The sequence below is a fragment of the Anser anser genome (genome assembly GCF_964211835.1).
Source record: "Anser anser genome assembly, chromosome: 5".
Taxonomy (NCBI): domain Eukaryota; kingdom Metazoa; phylum Chordata; class Aves; order Anseriformes; family Anatidae; genus Anser; species Anser anser.
The window spans coordinates 8,007,613-8,024,574 of record NC_139725.1 but is presented as its reverse complement, the minus strand read 5'-3'; the positions used below and the strand labels follow the sequence as shown (position 1 = coordinate 8,024,574).

General features: G+C 38.9%; 2 protein-coding genes across 9 annotated transcripts in view; one reads left to right on the top strand and one right to left on the bottom strand.

Moving 5' to 3' along the window:
- The first annotated feature begins 1,002 nt into the window (after nucleotides 1-1,002).
- EIF3M (eukaryotic translation initiation factor 3 subunit M) lies at nucleotides 1,003-15,198 on the top strand. Its single transcript, XM_083837910.1, has 11 exons — nucleotides 1,003-1,162; nucleotides 1,407-1,539; nucleotides 2,892-3,030; nucleotides 3,348-3,471; nucleotides 3,999-4,093; nucleotides 8,926-9,009; nucleotides 10,377-10,476; nucleotides 10,922-11,003; nucleotides 13,743-13,886; nucleotides 14,436-14,496; nucleotides 14,924-15,198. Exons 1-11 carry the CDS (start codon nucleotides 1,121-1,123, stop codon nucleotides 15,042-15,044), a joined length of 1,125 nt encoding a protein of 374 aa, XP_083694036.1. The 5' UTR covers nucleotides 1,003-1,120; the 3' UTR covers nucleotides 15,045-15,198.
- Nucleotides 15,199-15,343: 145 nt separating this feature from the next.
- The window catches only part of CCDC73 (coiled-coil domain containing 73), a 77,413-nt gene continuing 75,794 nt past the window's right edge, over nucleotides 15,344-16,962 (bottom strand). For all 8 annotated transcript variants that reach the window (XM_083837850.1, XM_083837848.1, XM_083837849.1 and 5 more), the window contains one exon: nucleotides 15,344-16,205. In XM_083837850.1, the coding sequence (XP_083693976.1) occupies nucleotides 15,999-16,205 (207 nt within the window). In that variant the 3' untranslated portion in view covers nucleotides 15,344-15,998. The remainder of the gene's footprint in view (nucleotides 16,206-16,962) is intronic.

Here is a 16,962-nt window from a genome sequence, read left to right as displayed (position 1 = left end):
TAATTGTGTTTCTGTATTTATTGCTAAAATCTAATTTGTAAAATTGGGGCTAGATGAGTGTTTCACTAACAGCCCAGTCCCTCTTTGCCAAACAGCCTTAAGACACAGTGGTATGACCAATAGCCATGTAACTTTTTTCATACTGCAGATTATTTATTTAAACTCTTGAAGCATAAAACACTACGTCCAGCCCCGGTGCACTATATCTCCTGTAGTTATTTTACATCGGGGACCAGGCTGTACGAAACACTGGCTCAGCAAGGTGATTCACGTGTTCTAATGTAAACAGCGCCAAACACGGCGCCCGAGTCCCAGCCTCAGCTTTCTCATTAACAGAGAAATCACCTCGGAGCTCTTTTGCTGGCACTTCAGAACTCCATTCCTGGATGTCAGGCTCTATTTCTCCACAGAAATATTTATCCTGAATTACTCAACGATTTCCAGAGTCATGAAAAGCTCCGTAATTACTTCTTAGCAGTACTCTTACGTAGCAATAAGGGGCCATCTGTGAAGCCCTCCCTCTCAGGATTGTCCAGCTCTTATTAAACAAGCCTTTAGAAACGTTTAACCCAGACAGTTGTGACTAAGTGTTTTCTAAATTTCTGTTGATGAATACTAAGCACATGCCAGCGAGTACCCGGTTGGAAATATATTGGTAGCACCTGGAGCAGGGACTAGGCCGGCACTGAGACAAACCGAGGCAAGAAGCTGCTGGCGCCTGACGAGGGACTCCTGCAACGCCCCTGCGCAGGTTTCAACGCTGGCTTACCTAAGCTCAGCCTGGTACTTAAACTCTCACGGCACAAACGCCGCGCGGTTAATGGGGAAGGGACCCAAGCGAGCCGGCAGCAGCCCCGCGAGGGCCTGAGGGGCAGAGCCCTCGCGCCTCACGCGCCGGGCCCCTCAGCGCCAACGGTCACCGCCCGCGCGAGGCGGGGCTGAGGGGGCGCGAGGCGGAGCTGCGGGCGGGGCGGGGCGGGGCGGGGCGCGAGGCGGCTCTTCCCGCCCGGGGAAGCGGAAGCGGAAGCGGCGCGGCCCCGGAAGGCGTCCCGCCCTCCCTCTCTCCCTTCCGGCACGGCGGCGTGCTCGGGCCGGCCGTGGCGGCGGCGGCGGCAGCGCCATGAGTGTGCCGGCCTTCATCGACATCACAGAGGAGGACCAGGTGCGGCCGGGCGCGGCGCGGGGCCGCCGCCGGGGCTCGCTGCGGGAGGGCCGGCCGGCTCCTCGCGGCGTCACCGCGCGGCTGGGGCCGCCGCCGGACGCTGCCCGCAGCCTGGGCTTGTCGCCTGCCGTAGCGCCCGGTGCGGCAGGGGGGGCCCCGGCACGCGTCTGGGGTGTAAACCGGGCTGTTCGGGCCTTGCTGCTCGCAAAACGAGCGCTCTGTGTGTGTTTGTTTGTTTTTTAAGGCCGCAGAACTGCGAGCTTACTTGAAGTCCAAAGGAGCGGAGATCTCTGAGGAGAACTCCGAAGGCGGGCTCCATGTCGACCTGGCGCAGATCATCGAGGCTTGCGACGTGTGCCTGAAGGAGGATGACAAAGGTTTGCCTCCCTAGGCCTTACGGGTTTCACTAGGCGCGATCGCCATCAGTCCTTTCAGACAGGCGACTGGGCTGAATTTAGGGGTGTGTTGCGTGGCTCACACATTAACGTGCGCGTCTGTGTAAGATTGGAAGCGCTTAGCTCCAGCGTGGCCAGATAAAATCTGCGTGTGCTCCACTCCTCCCTTCCTCAAACACCCGGTGGCCTTTGAAGAAATCAGAAATGGGGCTAGGTTGTGCTGGTTAGGAGGGCCCAGGGAGCTTTATATAAAAGCTTCCTCTCTGAAAAAAAGTGAACGATAAAGTAAGATTCGCTTCTGGTTAATGGCTGTGGCACTGCATGGCAAATAGGTAGCAATAAAAACTAGGACTGTAGACATCTGTAACTAGAAGTATTAAGGCCTAAACATTAGTTGGTTAATATTGTCTGAAAACACTGGGATCTTTTAGTAGTCACTACTGGTTTTGAGGTAGGATATAAATCCTTAGCATCTACACTACTATGGGTTAGTGACACTGATACTGCAATAGCCTTAAATGATCTTTCAGTGCCTCCAGGGATCTGTACTGACGTAAAGTGCCATTTAGAGCTTTTACCTGTAAAAATAATTGCTGATATTAATAATATGCGTTTGAAAGAACGTAGGGTTTATCTGAAGAGTACGTACAATTATTTTTCATTTTGCCTCTTAACTGTAGGCAAATGAGTACGAAACACTGGAGAACCTTATCGCAGTGCTGTTTGATGTTCAGGTGTCATTAAGGGAAATACGTATTTGCCATATTTTTTTTCTTATGCTTTCTATAACATACTTGGGCAGGCTGTGGGAAGAATACCTGTCAGGCCCTGTTTGTGCAGCATGTAATGCCATACTTGAAACAGGCTGCAGAGGCCTCTGCGTGTGCTTTGTTCGTCTGGGCACTTCTCCTGTGGTCTGGGTTTCCCTTGCACTGAGCACCAGGTTAGAATTCTTGCTTTAAAACAATTTTCTAGGTGTGCAGGAGGAACCCGCTGCTTTACTTATTTAAAGGCCAAAACCTGAAGTTCCCCTGACTTCTCGTGTGTGAATAGAGAACTTGAAGCAAGTAAGATACCAAATACCAAATTCTGTTCTTACCTTACAGTGGTAATTCTTGCTTTAAATTGAGACGTGTTAATAAGAGACCACATAAACCAAATCTCTTGAACATTCTGATGAATATCCACGTTGGTTATGTTGGCATCATATCTCTTACAGTTCTTGCCAATGCAAAATAAGCGTTCCCAGCAGAAGGAACTCTCCAGCGCTAAATAACTATTGGTGATGGTTGCTGCTGTCAATTTTAAACAGCTGTGTATTTTGTTTTGTGCAGATGTTGAGAGTGTAATGAACAGTGTAGTCTCTTTGCTTCTTATCCTGGAACCTGACAAACAAGAAGCACTGATTGAAAGCTTGTGTGAGAAACTAGTAAAATTTCGGGAAGGAGAGCGCCCATCTCTTAGACTGCAGCTGTAAGTATTCTACAGAGAAGCTGAGATAACGTTGTCTTGAAAAGTAATCCTTCCTCTAAAGAGAACGGATTGTTTTGTGTGTCTCTGGAAATGAAAGTGTGGGGTGTCTGTTGAGATCTGTGTGTCTGTTGTAGGAAGCACAGACTTCTTGGCTTCTCTGCTGTGACCTGTTACAAAACTGAATGCTGTTACAATTCTTCATGGACTTAAGGTGTCGCCAGGTGCTTTGTGTGTACTACCAGCATCTGGATAGAAACTTTGTATGCGCTCCAGTGAAGTTTTTCTAAACCTTTTAAACTCAATTGTTTGTGGTTTAGACTGAGCAATCTCTTCCATGGCATGGATAAGAACACTCCTGTGAGATACACGGTATACTGCAGCCTTCTTAAAGTGGCCTCCTCGTGCGGTGCCATCCAGTACATTCCAACTGAACTAGACCAGGTAATTAATTACTGTGGTGCTTCAAGTTACCGCCTTTGTATTAACAGTGTTGCATCTCACTAAATATTAGTCAGAGTTAATACAGACCATTTTTCCCTGCTGTAAATTGCTAGACACTACTGAAATAAGAAATGTAGAACGCGACTTCTTACCTTCTAAAGGTCTGCGTCCAGAATCTAAATCAAGCTGCTGTTTATCTTCCACCTCTGATGCTGAGCATAGTTAATGTGTCCGATTCTTGTGGATGTAATGAAAGTGAGAAGTTTTGATCAGGATTTGGGGCGGCAAGTTCTTGTCCCTTCCTCTGGAATCAGAATGTATTGGAATCACACGAAGAGCACAGACATCTGGCCTTGTCATGGGAAAACTTCCAGGTTCTGCATGGGGAGCCTGAGAGTCAGAGGACCCAAAAGAGAAATCTGTGAAAGATCTCTTGAATCCGTTTCTGCTTGAGAGTAAATTAGAAGTATTTGCAGTTTCTTGTTAACTTTTTTCCAACGCTTCCTTTTCGCTTGTATTCTCCTTAGGTCCGAAAATGGATTTCTGACTGGAATCTCAGCACAGAGAAAAAGCATACTCTTCTGAGACTGCTGTATGATGTCCTAGTAGACTGCAAAAAGAGGTATAAAAGACAAGTAATAACTGCATCTTAAATTGATCTATTGCAAGTGATTTTTAATAAAAGTATTTTTCATGGCACTTTAAAATTAATCTGTACTGATAATTCAGTCCAAAGGTACCTCTTTTTTTCTATGTTTTTGTAAGCGTTTTTGAAGTTAGTAGTGAACTAACTACAAACCATAGACTCCCAAAATAAAACTATTCCTTTCTATAAATACTAATCTTCAAGCATTGTAATGTTGTGCCAAGTTTATTATTTAATTGCACTTTTGACATTTTAGTGCATGGTAGTGCTATCTCTTAATGATGTTGGGAGGCTTATCAATCACAGTTAACAGAATCGGTCTTTTATATAAACATTACCTTTAGGACAAAGCTTTCCACTAGTCATCAAAATTAATGTCCACAGAATACCTGCTTGACCATTTTAAATCATTATCCTGGATCAGAAGAGGTATCTTTGATCTAACAAACTTGGCAGACCAGTGTCTTCTGGCATGCAAAGTAATGCTGTGCGTACTGTGCCTGTTAATTAACGCAAGTCTTAACTGAGAGCTGTCATCAGTTTATCTCAAATACCTGATATAGTATATCGAGTGCATTGGCCAGGGCAGTTGAGATGGGCTGGTACTTAGAAGTGGTTTCGGCGTGTAGTTCCACAACTGTTTCAGCCTATCTAAATTGACCCCGCTGTAATTTATGGGAGGGGGGAAAGCAGCTTTTCCTACGTTTGCATAGCTTTGTATTGCTGCAGACCTGATTCTGTCTTGTACTCCACCTGTTCCTGTCCTGTGCCTCCAAGTACTGGAACCAGTGTGTGTGGTGTGTGTGTGTGCTGGTGTAGGCATATGTGCAACTGCACAATGGATTGGACTAGGGAGGTGACTTGCAGAAAAAAAGGCATGTGTGGAGCTGTCGTAGTAGGAGGAAAGTTTCTTCTGGCAGGAGAGTTAGCTTATTTGGGCCTGGTGAAATTGTAGCCTGGAAATGCTGTGTCAGCACAGCAGGATCACTTTTACCTCACCTCCATTTAGGGATGATTAATCCTCATGGAGTAGTTACACTGTGAGTTATGTTACTGCGATTTCCTGTCACTGACATTAAAACGCTTTTGTACTGATTGTACTTCATGAGAGATTTCAAAAATCTTAATCAGATCTTGTATGTGGCATAGCACGTAGTTTGTTTTAGAAATATTATGCTGATATTCTGTAATGCTCATACTCTGAACACTTGATTTACTGAGAGGTTTTAACTAGTTTAATTTCCACACTTAATAGCTAACTACTTTTAGCTAGTCTTGTTATCAAATCTGTGGATTAAACTTGTAACTTTTGTTTTCAGTCTTACTAGTAACCTTGCTACCAAAGTTACTTAGTAGTTAACTGCCAGATTTCATTAAAAAAAAAAAAACAAAACAACAAAATTGCTCACCAATAATAGGTGACATTTTTTAAATTAGGCATTTAAAAACTTTCACTAACTCTGTAATATATTACTCCTGCACTCAGTGTCCTTACCATCTGTTGCAGTGAGCTTTGCACTGAACTGAGCAGTTTTTCAGAGCACTTATATTTCTCTCCAGGAAAGAAAACAAGAAGTGACCCTAGCACCTTTGACCTGGTTCACTCTCCTGGATCAGTGGGCAGTATTTGCAATAGTATGGGAAACTCACAGCAGCATTCCAGCTTTTGCACGCAGGAATGTTGCTCTACCTAGCAGTTTGGGAAGATAAGGGGGAACTGAAAAATAAGCAATAAAAATCATACCTCCGTTACCATGTTGATTTATAATAAAGGAAAAAACCCACATTGTTGAAAGCAATGGGACTGTGTTTTTTTGGTTTATTTTACGTGGCAGAAAAGATGGCTTTCCAGACCTAATAGACTTTCCCCAGGGGATAGCTTGGTAGTGAACAGCTTGTGAAGAGTAGATACGCAGATGTTAAGTTCGTTGTTCCTTTTCCTACAGTGATAAGTGAAAGCTTGTTTTATCAAATCTTTTCCAGTCACTTTCTGGTTGAAGTTTCTTCTTACTGATGATCAAAATCGTCTTCTCTTTGAAGAAGGATTCTTATCTTTCCCATGATCAACTGAAGAAAAATCGGTGGTGGTGGCTGGAGAACAGATGGCTGCTGTGGCTTGTTTCTGAGATCTGTATTTGGTAGCTGAACTTTGCAGGAGATTAGTTACTTTCGCTGCTACTTACAATCCTTGTCATAAAGGTTCTGTAGCAGTTTTGTGCCTCAGCTTTAATATTCAACATTTTCCTAGCTGTGTTGCTATGGAACTGCAAGGTAACACAACCTGTTTTCCAGCTGCAGGTGAAGTTTTGCAGGCACGTATGGTTTGCATGCAGCCAAAGAGTTGAGTTCTACTGTGAGACCTTGAATGTCATGCCAGGCTCCAGCCTGATGCAGCTCACAGTTTTGTCTCTGCCATCGACCTGGCAGGATTCAGACTGGGATGAGTCTTGTCCAAGTTTACATTCAAACAGGTCTGGCAAGTCTGGTTATTAATACCTGTAGCCAAAAGCTCAGCATTTCAGGCACCTGCAAAATAACTGTTTCATTTAATTTAATGTAAAGGGACTCGATTCCAAAATTTTCTGGAGACTGAATACTCTATTTTTTTCGTCCCTTTATCTACCATAACTTTTCAGTTCTTACAGGCGTTTTGTCAAGTTACTCATCCAGACTGGCAAGTGGAGCCAGGAGTGTTTGTGCCAGCTGTCTTGCTAGAAAAATGTTCACACTTAAATCTTAGGTGAAATACACACTCAGCAATAAGCTTTGGTGAAATGGCGATCTGTAATACTGCTTTAAACACCCTAATTTATAGTAGTAGTCTGACACTGAATAGAGTAAGATGAAATAATAAAAGGAATAGAAGAATTCTGGCATATTTGTTGAGGCTTACAAGACTTTAGCACAGGAAGTTTGGGAGTGATTGTCTTGTAGCATTCTGATATTTGCTAGACATACAATATGCTGCTTCTCCCCCTTCAAAAAAGGGGGGGAGGGATTGCAAATTTTATTTGAAGTGAGTGAAAAACATAGTTTTAACTTTTGCTCCTAAAGGAGGGAGAAGAGGAGGAAAGTTCAGAACTATGTTGCAGATTTCTGGAAGTATATAAGTACAAAAATAGAAAACATATATTAAATATGGGGGCTTACTAGGTAGAATAGAACATCAGCTGAGCCTCTTTGTTTGAATATCTCTATAGTGCAAGTCCTACTTTAAAATGTTTCTTTGTCTTCACTAAATATTGAGCATTGATAAGGCTTTAGTAGCTCAAAAATTAGTCTGTTGTAGACTGACGCGCATGCAAATAGTTCTTGCATGTGTAAAGCTGTCTACATTTGTTCTATTTCACTGATACAAGGCTATCAGTTCTACACACCAGTATCAGTTGCCACAACAAAGCATAGGCCAACCTCTTCAATGACAAAATCTTAAATATTTTGTTCAAGTTTTCTGTTCAAAACAATTTGGGAATAATGGCTGGCACCTGTAGAAAACTTCTCTGCCTTTGGTACAAACTCTTTTTACTCAGTGGACATTCAGATTATATATGATACTATTTGCTTCCCATGATTCGCACTGCACATAAAGGATACCTGCCAAATTTTCTAGGAGCACAAAACCTCACCCTATAGAGAAATTGGCAAATAGTAATACTGAGAGTTTTAAAATTAATATCCATGTGAACATAGTCTTTGGACTGTAAAAACCACGCTAGCTTGTGCTGCTACATAGGATAAACCCATATCAGCATGGAAAATTTTATAAGTCTATCAGGCCACACTTGTGTATACAGGTTTTGGCTGGAATACCGTTAATTTTCTTCACTGTAGCTTGTATAGGGAAGGTTGCTTTATCTGGAATTCAGTTACTTTCAGGGAAGAGTTTAGCTTTACATTATAACTCACAGAGTAACATCCAGCCTTCCTGTCCACTGAGAAAGTACTTCTGCCTAACGGGGACTCCAAGTATATGTGCAGAAAAGCAGCAGAACGCTTGCCAGTCTGTGTATATTCACTGCATATATTTTTTGCTGAAAACTTTGTGAAAAAGCATGAGAAGTTAGTGGTCTCAATAGTGGTGAGAACCACTGCATAAAAATAAATCAAAATCAGTTAAAAGTACAGTATCTGTCTTGGAGCTGGTTTGCAGTAATGTCAAGGAGCTGTTTAAAGAAATCATCAGGGCAGACAAGACTGTAGATTTACTTAATTTTCTTCAAATGAATGCTTTTTCTAAAAGCTGTCTGTCAAACTAGTGTTGGAAGCTGCTTCCTTTGCAGCAGCCTAAGCCAATCTAATTGCTGGCTGTGTAACTTCATCAGTGAAATGAGCAGCTCTCGGTCTGAATACTTGGAGAGAATCTGTGAAAGAAGAAAAGGGAGCTTTTACACAGTCACTTTTCTGACCATAAATATTCTTTAAGATATGCCATTTTACATTTGAAATAAACTTTGCAGTGCTACTTATTCTGCAATGATTAAATCCAGATGTGCATAAGAAGAGCATTCTAGTGAACCATATAAAGCTGTTCCTAGCTCAGAGAGCTTTTTCCATAACCAGCAGGTAATTTATCAATTTAAGAGAATGAAATGAAGGGTGAAGATAAACATTTTGTAGAACAAGAATTGAAAGAATACATCTAGTTAATTTGTTCTCTCCACTAGAATTAAAATGGATCATCTACATCTTTTCAAGTGTAACTTAATTTGACCTGTAACATCATAATGGAATTAATCAAATATTTGAGTGTCTTGTTTGAACTTTTTTTCCCCCAGCAATCCTGAGTTAACTTTGTTTTTCTTTCATAGTGACACTGCAGCAAAAGTAATGGTGGAGCTATTGGGGAGTTACACAGAGGACAATGCTTCCCAGGCTAGAGTTGATGCTCACAGGTAACACAGACTTCCTAGTTCCCTTAAAAGTGGCTTTTTCTAAATTGCTGAATTACGTTGATTGCCTTACTAATAAAGAATATTGAATGTCCTGGCAGGCAAGGGCCCTCCCATGGCCCCTTTTCTATAGCATGGCTGACTTGATAAGGAGTTTATCTGTGCAGCCTGCGGTAGGTTTGCTGGTTTCCAGGCTGTCAGGTTTACTCCACTGCACAAGTGTGCAGGCATACTTGGGCTCACTGCTGAGAAAGAGCAGCCTTGCTAACAAGGTTGTTTACATCAACTATGTTATCAGAAGTTTAAAAAAAACTGAAAGGATGTCAATTCCTCGCTGATTATTTGATTCTTTAACTTAAATACTTTTTTTCAAATGGCACTTTCTATTGAAAATAAATTCTTGCTCTCTTTGCTATGAGCAAGGACTAAGGATACGAACTGCACAGAAATAAAATTACTTGGTAGACATGCTGGGAGTAAAGATGATTCTTAATTTATTTTCCCCACAGGCCAAAATGTGTAAAAGCTTATTTTCATATTCTGTCTGTCATTATTATTCTTAGGAATTAGATATTTAATAAGTAATGTAGATCTTCTGGGTGTGTAATAGCTTACACTTGAGCAGCAGGAAAATCAAATGACTCATTTTGAAAATTAAAGCATCTGTGCATAAGTAAACGAAAACTTTAATGGCTACCACTGAGGCCTTTTTACCTCTGAAAGAACGTGTGTTCTCTGGGTTTACTACAGTGCTGTCTCTGTGCAGACTAGGTTCTTCTGGACGCATGTTATGTGGTAGGGTCATGGTCTAGGCCAGTGGTGCTAGTGTAGCACTGACAGCCTTCTAATGTGCTGCTGAACAAAAGCTTTCATCTAGAGTTCTAGAAACACTTTAGGACTGTTTATAGTCCAGAGCTGCAACTGATAAATCATAGGTCTTGCAGTGTTTGGTATTGAAGATTTCTCTGCTTTGTGTCACATGTTCAAGTATAATTAATCTTCCTAAACGACTTAATTCTATGAAGTTTTAGGAGAACAGTAAAAATACCACTAGGAATGAAGATCTGGCTAGAAACAAATGCATAGATGGAAACAGTAGGTTGGTCTGTAGCCTTACCACTTGGCCAATTTTATTTGTGATATGGGGAAAAGTACTTAACAGTTTCTGTTTCTTTGTTCTGTTTTCTTTTTTGTCTGTTGAACGAAGATTAAAGTTACCTAGGAATGTGACATGCCTTATATTTAAGAACAGTTGAAAACTACAGAGTATTTCCTAGAAAATCAAGAAAAACAAATTGAATTGCATTTAATCATAAAAATGTGTATTGCTGTTTTAAAAAAAAAAAAGTAAAATCTCCTTTTCTAACCAGATGCATTGTACGAGCATTGAAGGATCCAAATACCTTTCTCTTTGATCATCTTCTTGCCTTAAAACCAGTCAAATTTTTGGAAGGAGAACTTATTCACGATGTAAGTAACTTTGATTTTAGCAAGTTGGTTTGATATCTATTGAGTGCCTCCTTTATTGGTTTCTTTTGAAATTCATTAAAGGAGTTGTCTATGTCGGTAATCTGCAGTGTACTTTTTTTATTGCTTTTAAAATTAAAAAAAAAGTTACATGTAAAATGTAGCATGGATAATAGAACATTCCCCTTTAGAAGCATCAGAGTTACAAATCCTGTCTTTACATGAGTTCTTGTGGCAAAACTACCTTTCAGGTCTGAGAAAAGAAAGCACAGCATGGATTGGTGGCACAAGGCACACCCTTGGCTGGTGGTAGCGGCCAGAATTTTAACTTTCTTTTTGCATTTGTTTTTCAGTTCAATAGTAATAGTGGTGTTTTATATATCTATCTGTGCAGTCTTCAAGAAGGGAAACAGAAAATGTTTAAAGTGTTCTTACGCTTGTTTTCTAGCTTTTGACAATTTTTGTAAGCGCGAAACTAGCATCCTATGTCAAGTTTTATCAGAACAACAAAGACTTCATTGACTCCCTTGGTAAGTTTTCAAATCATTATGTTTCTGACTATTTACATGGTTTAAGATAATAGAACTTACACCAACTGTTTCAGTTTCAACAGAAATATTGAAGCCAGAGAATTTTAATAGGACTTTTTTTAACACTGGATTAGAGTTTGTAGACTCTAGCCCTTGCTAGTTCAGAAATGGACTATCTAAAAACTATGGCGGCTTATACTAGGACAAGCATTAGAGGCGTTTGGAAGATGACTATTTTCTCCTACTTCTTTTCACTTAAACCTTTTGGGGGCGAATTTGTAACACATTGCTACTCTAGGCTAGGTCAGAGATTACAGTTTTCCAGCAAAAACAGCAGCTGGTATAAATCTTTTTTTTTTTTATGATCAGTAAGTTTATAACAGCAAATACTTTTCCTGAATGGTAAGGTAAAACATGCAAACTACAGTGTGTGTGTGCGCGTGCGCTGATGCATTAGACCTAGCAAGCCACAGTCTGTCCCAGTTAATTTGTTTCATCACATGAAGCAATGTGATGGAATGTTAATGTCAGCACCCTCTTTATTTACACACTGTGGAAGAAAGGAGTAGTAATTAACACTTTGACACTCCCCCGTTGATGTGTAATTGACTGTTTCAAAGGAGCACTGGTTCATAAGCTATTGCATGCATTAAAATTACGTTTTTTATATTCCAGCTTTTTAGGACAGGGGTCAGTGACAATGCAGAAATTGCTCAATGATGCAGATTTTTTTATTACTGCATTACGGTTTTGACATATTGGTAATGAATAAACGTTTCCATAAAAATCTGATTTTTTTTTTTATAACTTTGATTTTGAAATGACACTTGAACACTAACTGAATGCATTTGAAGAAAGGCATAGTTTTGTTAAAACCAAGTTTAGTGCAGCCTTTTAACATATGCATTATTTTGTTTAATGGAGTGTGGTATAATTCTGAGAATAATTACCTTCAGAGCTTTAAAATGCTGGTACTTTAGGTATTAAAATGATGGAAACATCAATGATTTTTTTGTGGATAAAATTAGCAGTAAGTTTCTGGTAGTTTGTAAATGTGTATATGGGATAGGCATGTCTTTTGTCTTCTTATTTGAACATTAGTTGTGGGAATATCTGATGCTTTTCTTTCTTAGGGGAAATATCTTCTGTATTGTACTTATTTTTGTGTGTTGAAATGGCTTATTTGCTGAAAATGTAGTTGTACTTGAAAAAATGTATGCAATATTAATTACATGTGGGGTAGCAACTGTATGTCATGCAACAGTCATGATTTATTTTTGCCTTCTGGCATCTAGGTTTACTTCTGTGAATATACAGTCTGTATGTTAAATATATCTGATATTATTCTGGTAAAATCCTTAGATATCTGTGTAACTGTTTTGAAAGACAGCCCTACTTCCACTTACCTTGATTTCTCACCTCCTTTATGGTATCCTCAGGACATTTTGAATGTCTTCAAGGTAGGGATTCTGAGAGGTCTAGAGATTCTAGAGGCCAAGGTAGAGATTCTGAGGCAGTTCAGACCTGAGTGCTAGGAACTTGGTCTACTTCTTCCAGTTATGCCTTTAAAAAACAATAGCAGTTTGTTACAGAAAACAACACAATTTGAGACATTCCAATATTCTTTAAAACACCTAGATCTATTCAAAAAAAAAATAAATACTTTAAACCATTCTCCTTTTCTGCATCAGGACCAATTAAAATGTCTATGAAAGCTGTGCAGTGAAGGCTCCTACAGGTGGCATCAGTTTGTTACAATTTGTTGTTTTATTAATGCTGACAACTTAGGCCAGCAGTAGCATTATCTGTGTCAACTGGATCGCCCTAACATGTCCACATTTAATCTGGTATTATCAGCAGTCTTTTTCAGAAAGTTAATCAGCATCTCATTTGCATTTGTTAATTAGGGTTAATGTGTGCTAATTGATTTTTTTGATGCTTGTAGATTTCCATTAAAACCAGTTAGGTATAGTTTCTGATGCTCCTCATTTATATGAATTATGGTGATCACATTTTTGTTGAATTGGTGCCAAATAGGGAGCCTGCATCATAATTACAGCTAATTAACACAACATGATGTCCTCTATTAATGTGCTTTCCTATTAGAGTATGGATGTTATAAATTTCAAACTTAAATATTTACTGAAGCAATGTGAATGCTTATAATGTAATTCCAAAACAAAATGATTGCCGTTCATTTTAAAGAAACTTCCAGCAAATCTTAGTTGGAGCCTTAGGGAACTTAATTTAGAAATGCCTTGGCTCATCCATGTGTCTTAACTCTGTTTACCTAGACTTCTTCAGTAAAACAGATTCTGATGTAGATGTGCAAGCTTCAGTTTCTTGTGCTACTATTCATACCATCATGTAAAAGATGAACGACTTTTACTATCTGTTCATATGCTCTTGAAGATCACACTTTAGCCACCCTAGATGCAACTCAGTGTTTTTATACTCTGGTGTAAAGTCATTAAGTATCAAAGCACATGTGTATGGGACAAAAATGTTGTGTTGCTGAACCATTACAGATTTGTTGGGTGGTTTTTTTTAAGCAACTACATGAAAACGAGTGGTGCTGCTGTAGGAAGGCTTTGACATCACCAGTTATTTTTCATTTGTTGTTGTGCTGCTGTTCTTCCTGATGATGCAACTGAAAAAATCACTTGTACCATTTGCACCCTTTCCATCTAAATTTCAGTTATGGTGATGTCCTTACTGGTTATCTATACTTCTACGTAGGCTTGTTGCATGAACAGAATATGGCAAAAATGAGGCTACTTACTTTCATGGGGATGGCTGTAGAGAACAAAGAAATATCATTTGACACAATGCAACAGGAACTTCAGATTGGAGCTGATGATGTAGAAGCATTTGTTATTGATGGTAAGAACTGTAACAAAGCACTTTACACAATGCTAATGAACCATACCTTTTATAGTCTTCAAGGCTGATGTTAAAAATTCAGAGAAATATTTTTAAATTTCTGTTCTAAGATACATATCTGTTAAAATCTTGTGCTTAAAAGACATGTACAACTGCTGACACTTTTATGAGTGACTTTTCTTTTTGGTGATAGATATATTTCAGATAATTCTTTATAGAACTAATAAATTGTTTGCAGGTTTAATTTTTTCATCTGGTTCTGTTTGTTGTCATTAAAACAGGATGTGTTTGTAGGGGGGAGAAGTTCATAAAAACTATACAGGATATTGCTTTAATAGATTGGCATCAAACAATGAAGATACATGTATGACCTTTGTCTTGTTACATCATTTTGCTTTTCTGCCTACTGGACTTTTAACAACACCAGTGAAAAATATGAACTGTTTTTTTTGTAGTTGTATTGATCCAATTATAAAGAGGTTTTATGCAATTTAATACCTTAACGCTGTCTTGAATATACTGCTCAAAACAGCATTGCTTTTTTTGCAGCTGTAAAGACAAAGATGGTATACTGCAAAATAGATCAGACACAGAGAAAAGTAGTTGTCAGGTAAGACAATTCTTCATAGCATTTTGTGGAACTTAGTGTGTTCTAATTATTTCACTTACAGTTGTAGAATATTTTAACTAGATAGAAGCAAGGTATTGTTCCTATCAGTTGCTGGTAGTTAAATAGTTGCTATTTATCATAATTTTATTAAAGCTCAGACTGAATGTGATTAGCTTATTTAATGAAAGAGTCCTATTTTCCAGCACATTTCATTTAATGACCTAATAGTGACAAGAATACTAATGACTGTTGTTGCTTTAAATATTTGGGAAGGCTACAGATTTCTGTAACTGGTAAAGTGCAGCCCTTTATATACAGAAAATAAAATTTCCCTATTCATTTATGAGAGCAAAGTAATGCTATCAAAGAATTATTAGGTGAGCATGACATCTAGTAATCATCTTCTAATTTTGTTTTACTTCTCTAGTCACAGCACACATCGGACCTTCGGAAAGCAGCAATGGCAACAATTGTATGACACTCTAAACACCTGGAAACAAAATTTGAATCAAGTGAAAAACAGTCTCCTCAGTCTCTCAGACACTTAAAAATGACCTAGAAATGTCTTACTATAGATAATTTTTATTAAAAATTTTGACGATTTGTGAACATTTCCAAAATGTATGCAATTGGTTTATAGAAGCTAAATATTCTAAATTGAAACCAAAAAAAAAGAGGCAATAAAGCTAATCTGGGAGAGTATCTTCTGTTGATTTTATTACATAATTGTCAATATATAACATTAGCAATAGTGGTTGTTTCTTTTGTTATTGTTATCTAAGTTCATAATATGAGGATCTTTGGCAAGAGGTGGGGGAATGAAGGGAGGGTAATCAGAAAAGAGTGTAAATAATATGAAATGAGAGAGAGCTTCCCTCATACCCTAAAGGAGGAAAAACCATGGGTGAGTTAAAAGTGAAACTATGAAGCAATACCTGCTGGCATATCTTTGTGAATCATACCTGATGCTTTAGTGCTGAAAGAGGTATTATTTAGACAATATTTAAATACTTCTGTAGTAGAGGTAAGCAGATGATTTTATTCATCTGCCACTTTGAACTGCTCTAAGTTGTTATGTTTCTAGGAGGAGCCATTATATTTTTGAAACAGTTGCAGCTGATTGTTTGAAAATTGAGTGAGCAGTCTGACAGAAACCAAATTGAATTATTTCAGTCAAAAGTACCTCAGAACAAGAAAGAGGGGAATCTTAAGCCATAGTTTAATATTACTTACAGGTTTATTAAAACTTTAACTTGTGAACTTTTAACTTCAGGCAAAACTTGTAACAAGTTGCATGCAGTTGACTGCAGAAACAGACCTAACTTTATTAATACGAATTTCACCATTTTTAAACAGAAGAGGTCTATACTTTGTATTAAACATGAAAGCACAATTAATACATACCATATTCTATAGGAATACCTTTACCACTCTGGTTTATGCAAGTGATTTATCTGTGCCTAACAGGCACATACATGCATTTAAATTCCTGCCACTGTTCTTCATTCTCTGTCTTCATGTTTTCTTTTCCTTGATGAACAAAGTCTCTCCAACTGGAGGAATTTCTCAATTTCTTCTATTTGATTTTGTATGTTAGAATTCTGAGTAGAACAGCTGCCTTCATCTCCAAGCATTCTTTCACTTTTTGCTGGAGTTACAGTTACATGAGAAGACTTCTGCTCATGTGAAGCAGTAAATCCTTCTTTCACCTGACAGAATAAAAATGTAGCAGTTAATAATTGAAGAAAAGTCAGGTACAGAGGTTCAGATTGTCAAATTCTGCTAACATTAAGCATGCAAGGAAATGTGAACAGAAAAATAAGTCAATTGCAAAAAGTTTCATTTGAAATGCGTATTTCAGCTTTAATCTAGAAGATTTGATAAATACACTTTTTAGAAACCAAAGCTTAACATAAGACTTAGTACAGAAGTCTTATTTAAAAAAGACAATCCTGCACTAGAATGCAGATTAGCAAAAGAAATAGTTCAATTAAGCAGTTTAATGTTGCAATTGACATTTCCATTGCTATGCAATCACTTGATTAACAAAACCCAAAATCATGAGGTTTATAGCGTTAACTCCCTTTCTGTTTAGCTTTACAGATTAGAAAGCAAACGCCTTTAACTGAAGCAAGGTCTGTAAGCAGTTGGTTTTGTACATTGAAGATCTTCTTGTTCTCCAAACAGTTATTATTTCGTCAGTATTTCATATATACCCTGATCAAGCACATGACCAGAAAGTAGGGAAGCAGTGCTGAGTTTACCCCCATAACCCAACAGTGTGTGGTTCCTGGGGAGGCCAGCATGGAGCAGGCACCTGTCTGAGCACAAGTTCACAACAGAGCATATTACACAGGGCCAACGTTGCAGTGGTTGCTGGGGATGTAGAAGGGGATGTCTAATACTTTGCATGCAGTAGAGACTACTTGTCTAATTACCTTGCATGTAATTCTGTTACAGGGATTG

Coding starts and splice junctions, on each gene's coding strand:
- EIF3M (XM_083837910.1), top strand. CDS start 1,121: ATGAGTGTGCCGGCCTTCATCGACATCACAGAGGAGGACCAG. Junction 10,477..10,921: donor AAGGAGAACTTATTCACGAT/GTAAGTAACTTT, acceptor CTTGTTTTCTAG/CTTTTGACAATTTTTGTAAG. Junction 13,887..14,435: donor AGAAGCATTTGTTATTGATG/GTAAGAACTGTA, acceptor CTTTTTTTGCAG/CTGTAAAGACAAAGATGGTA.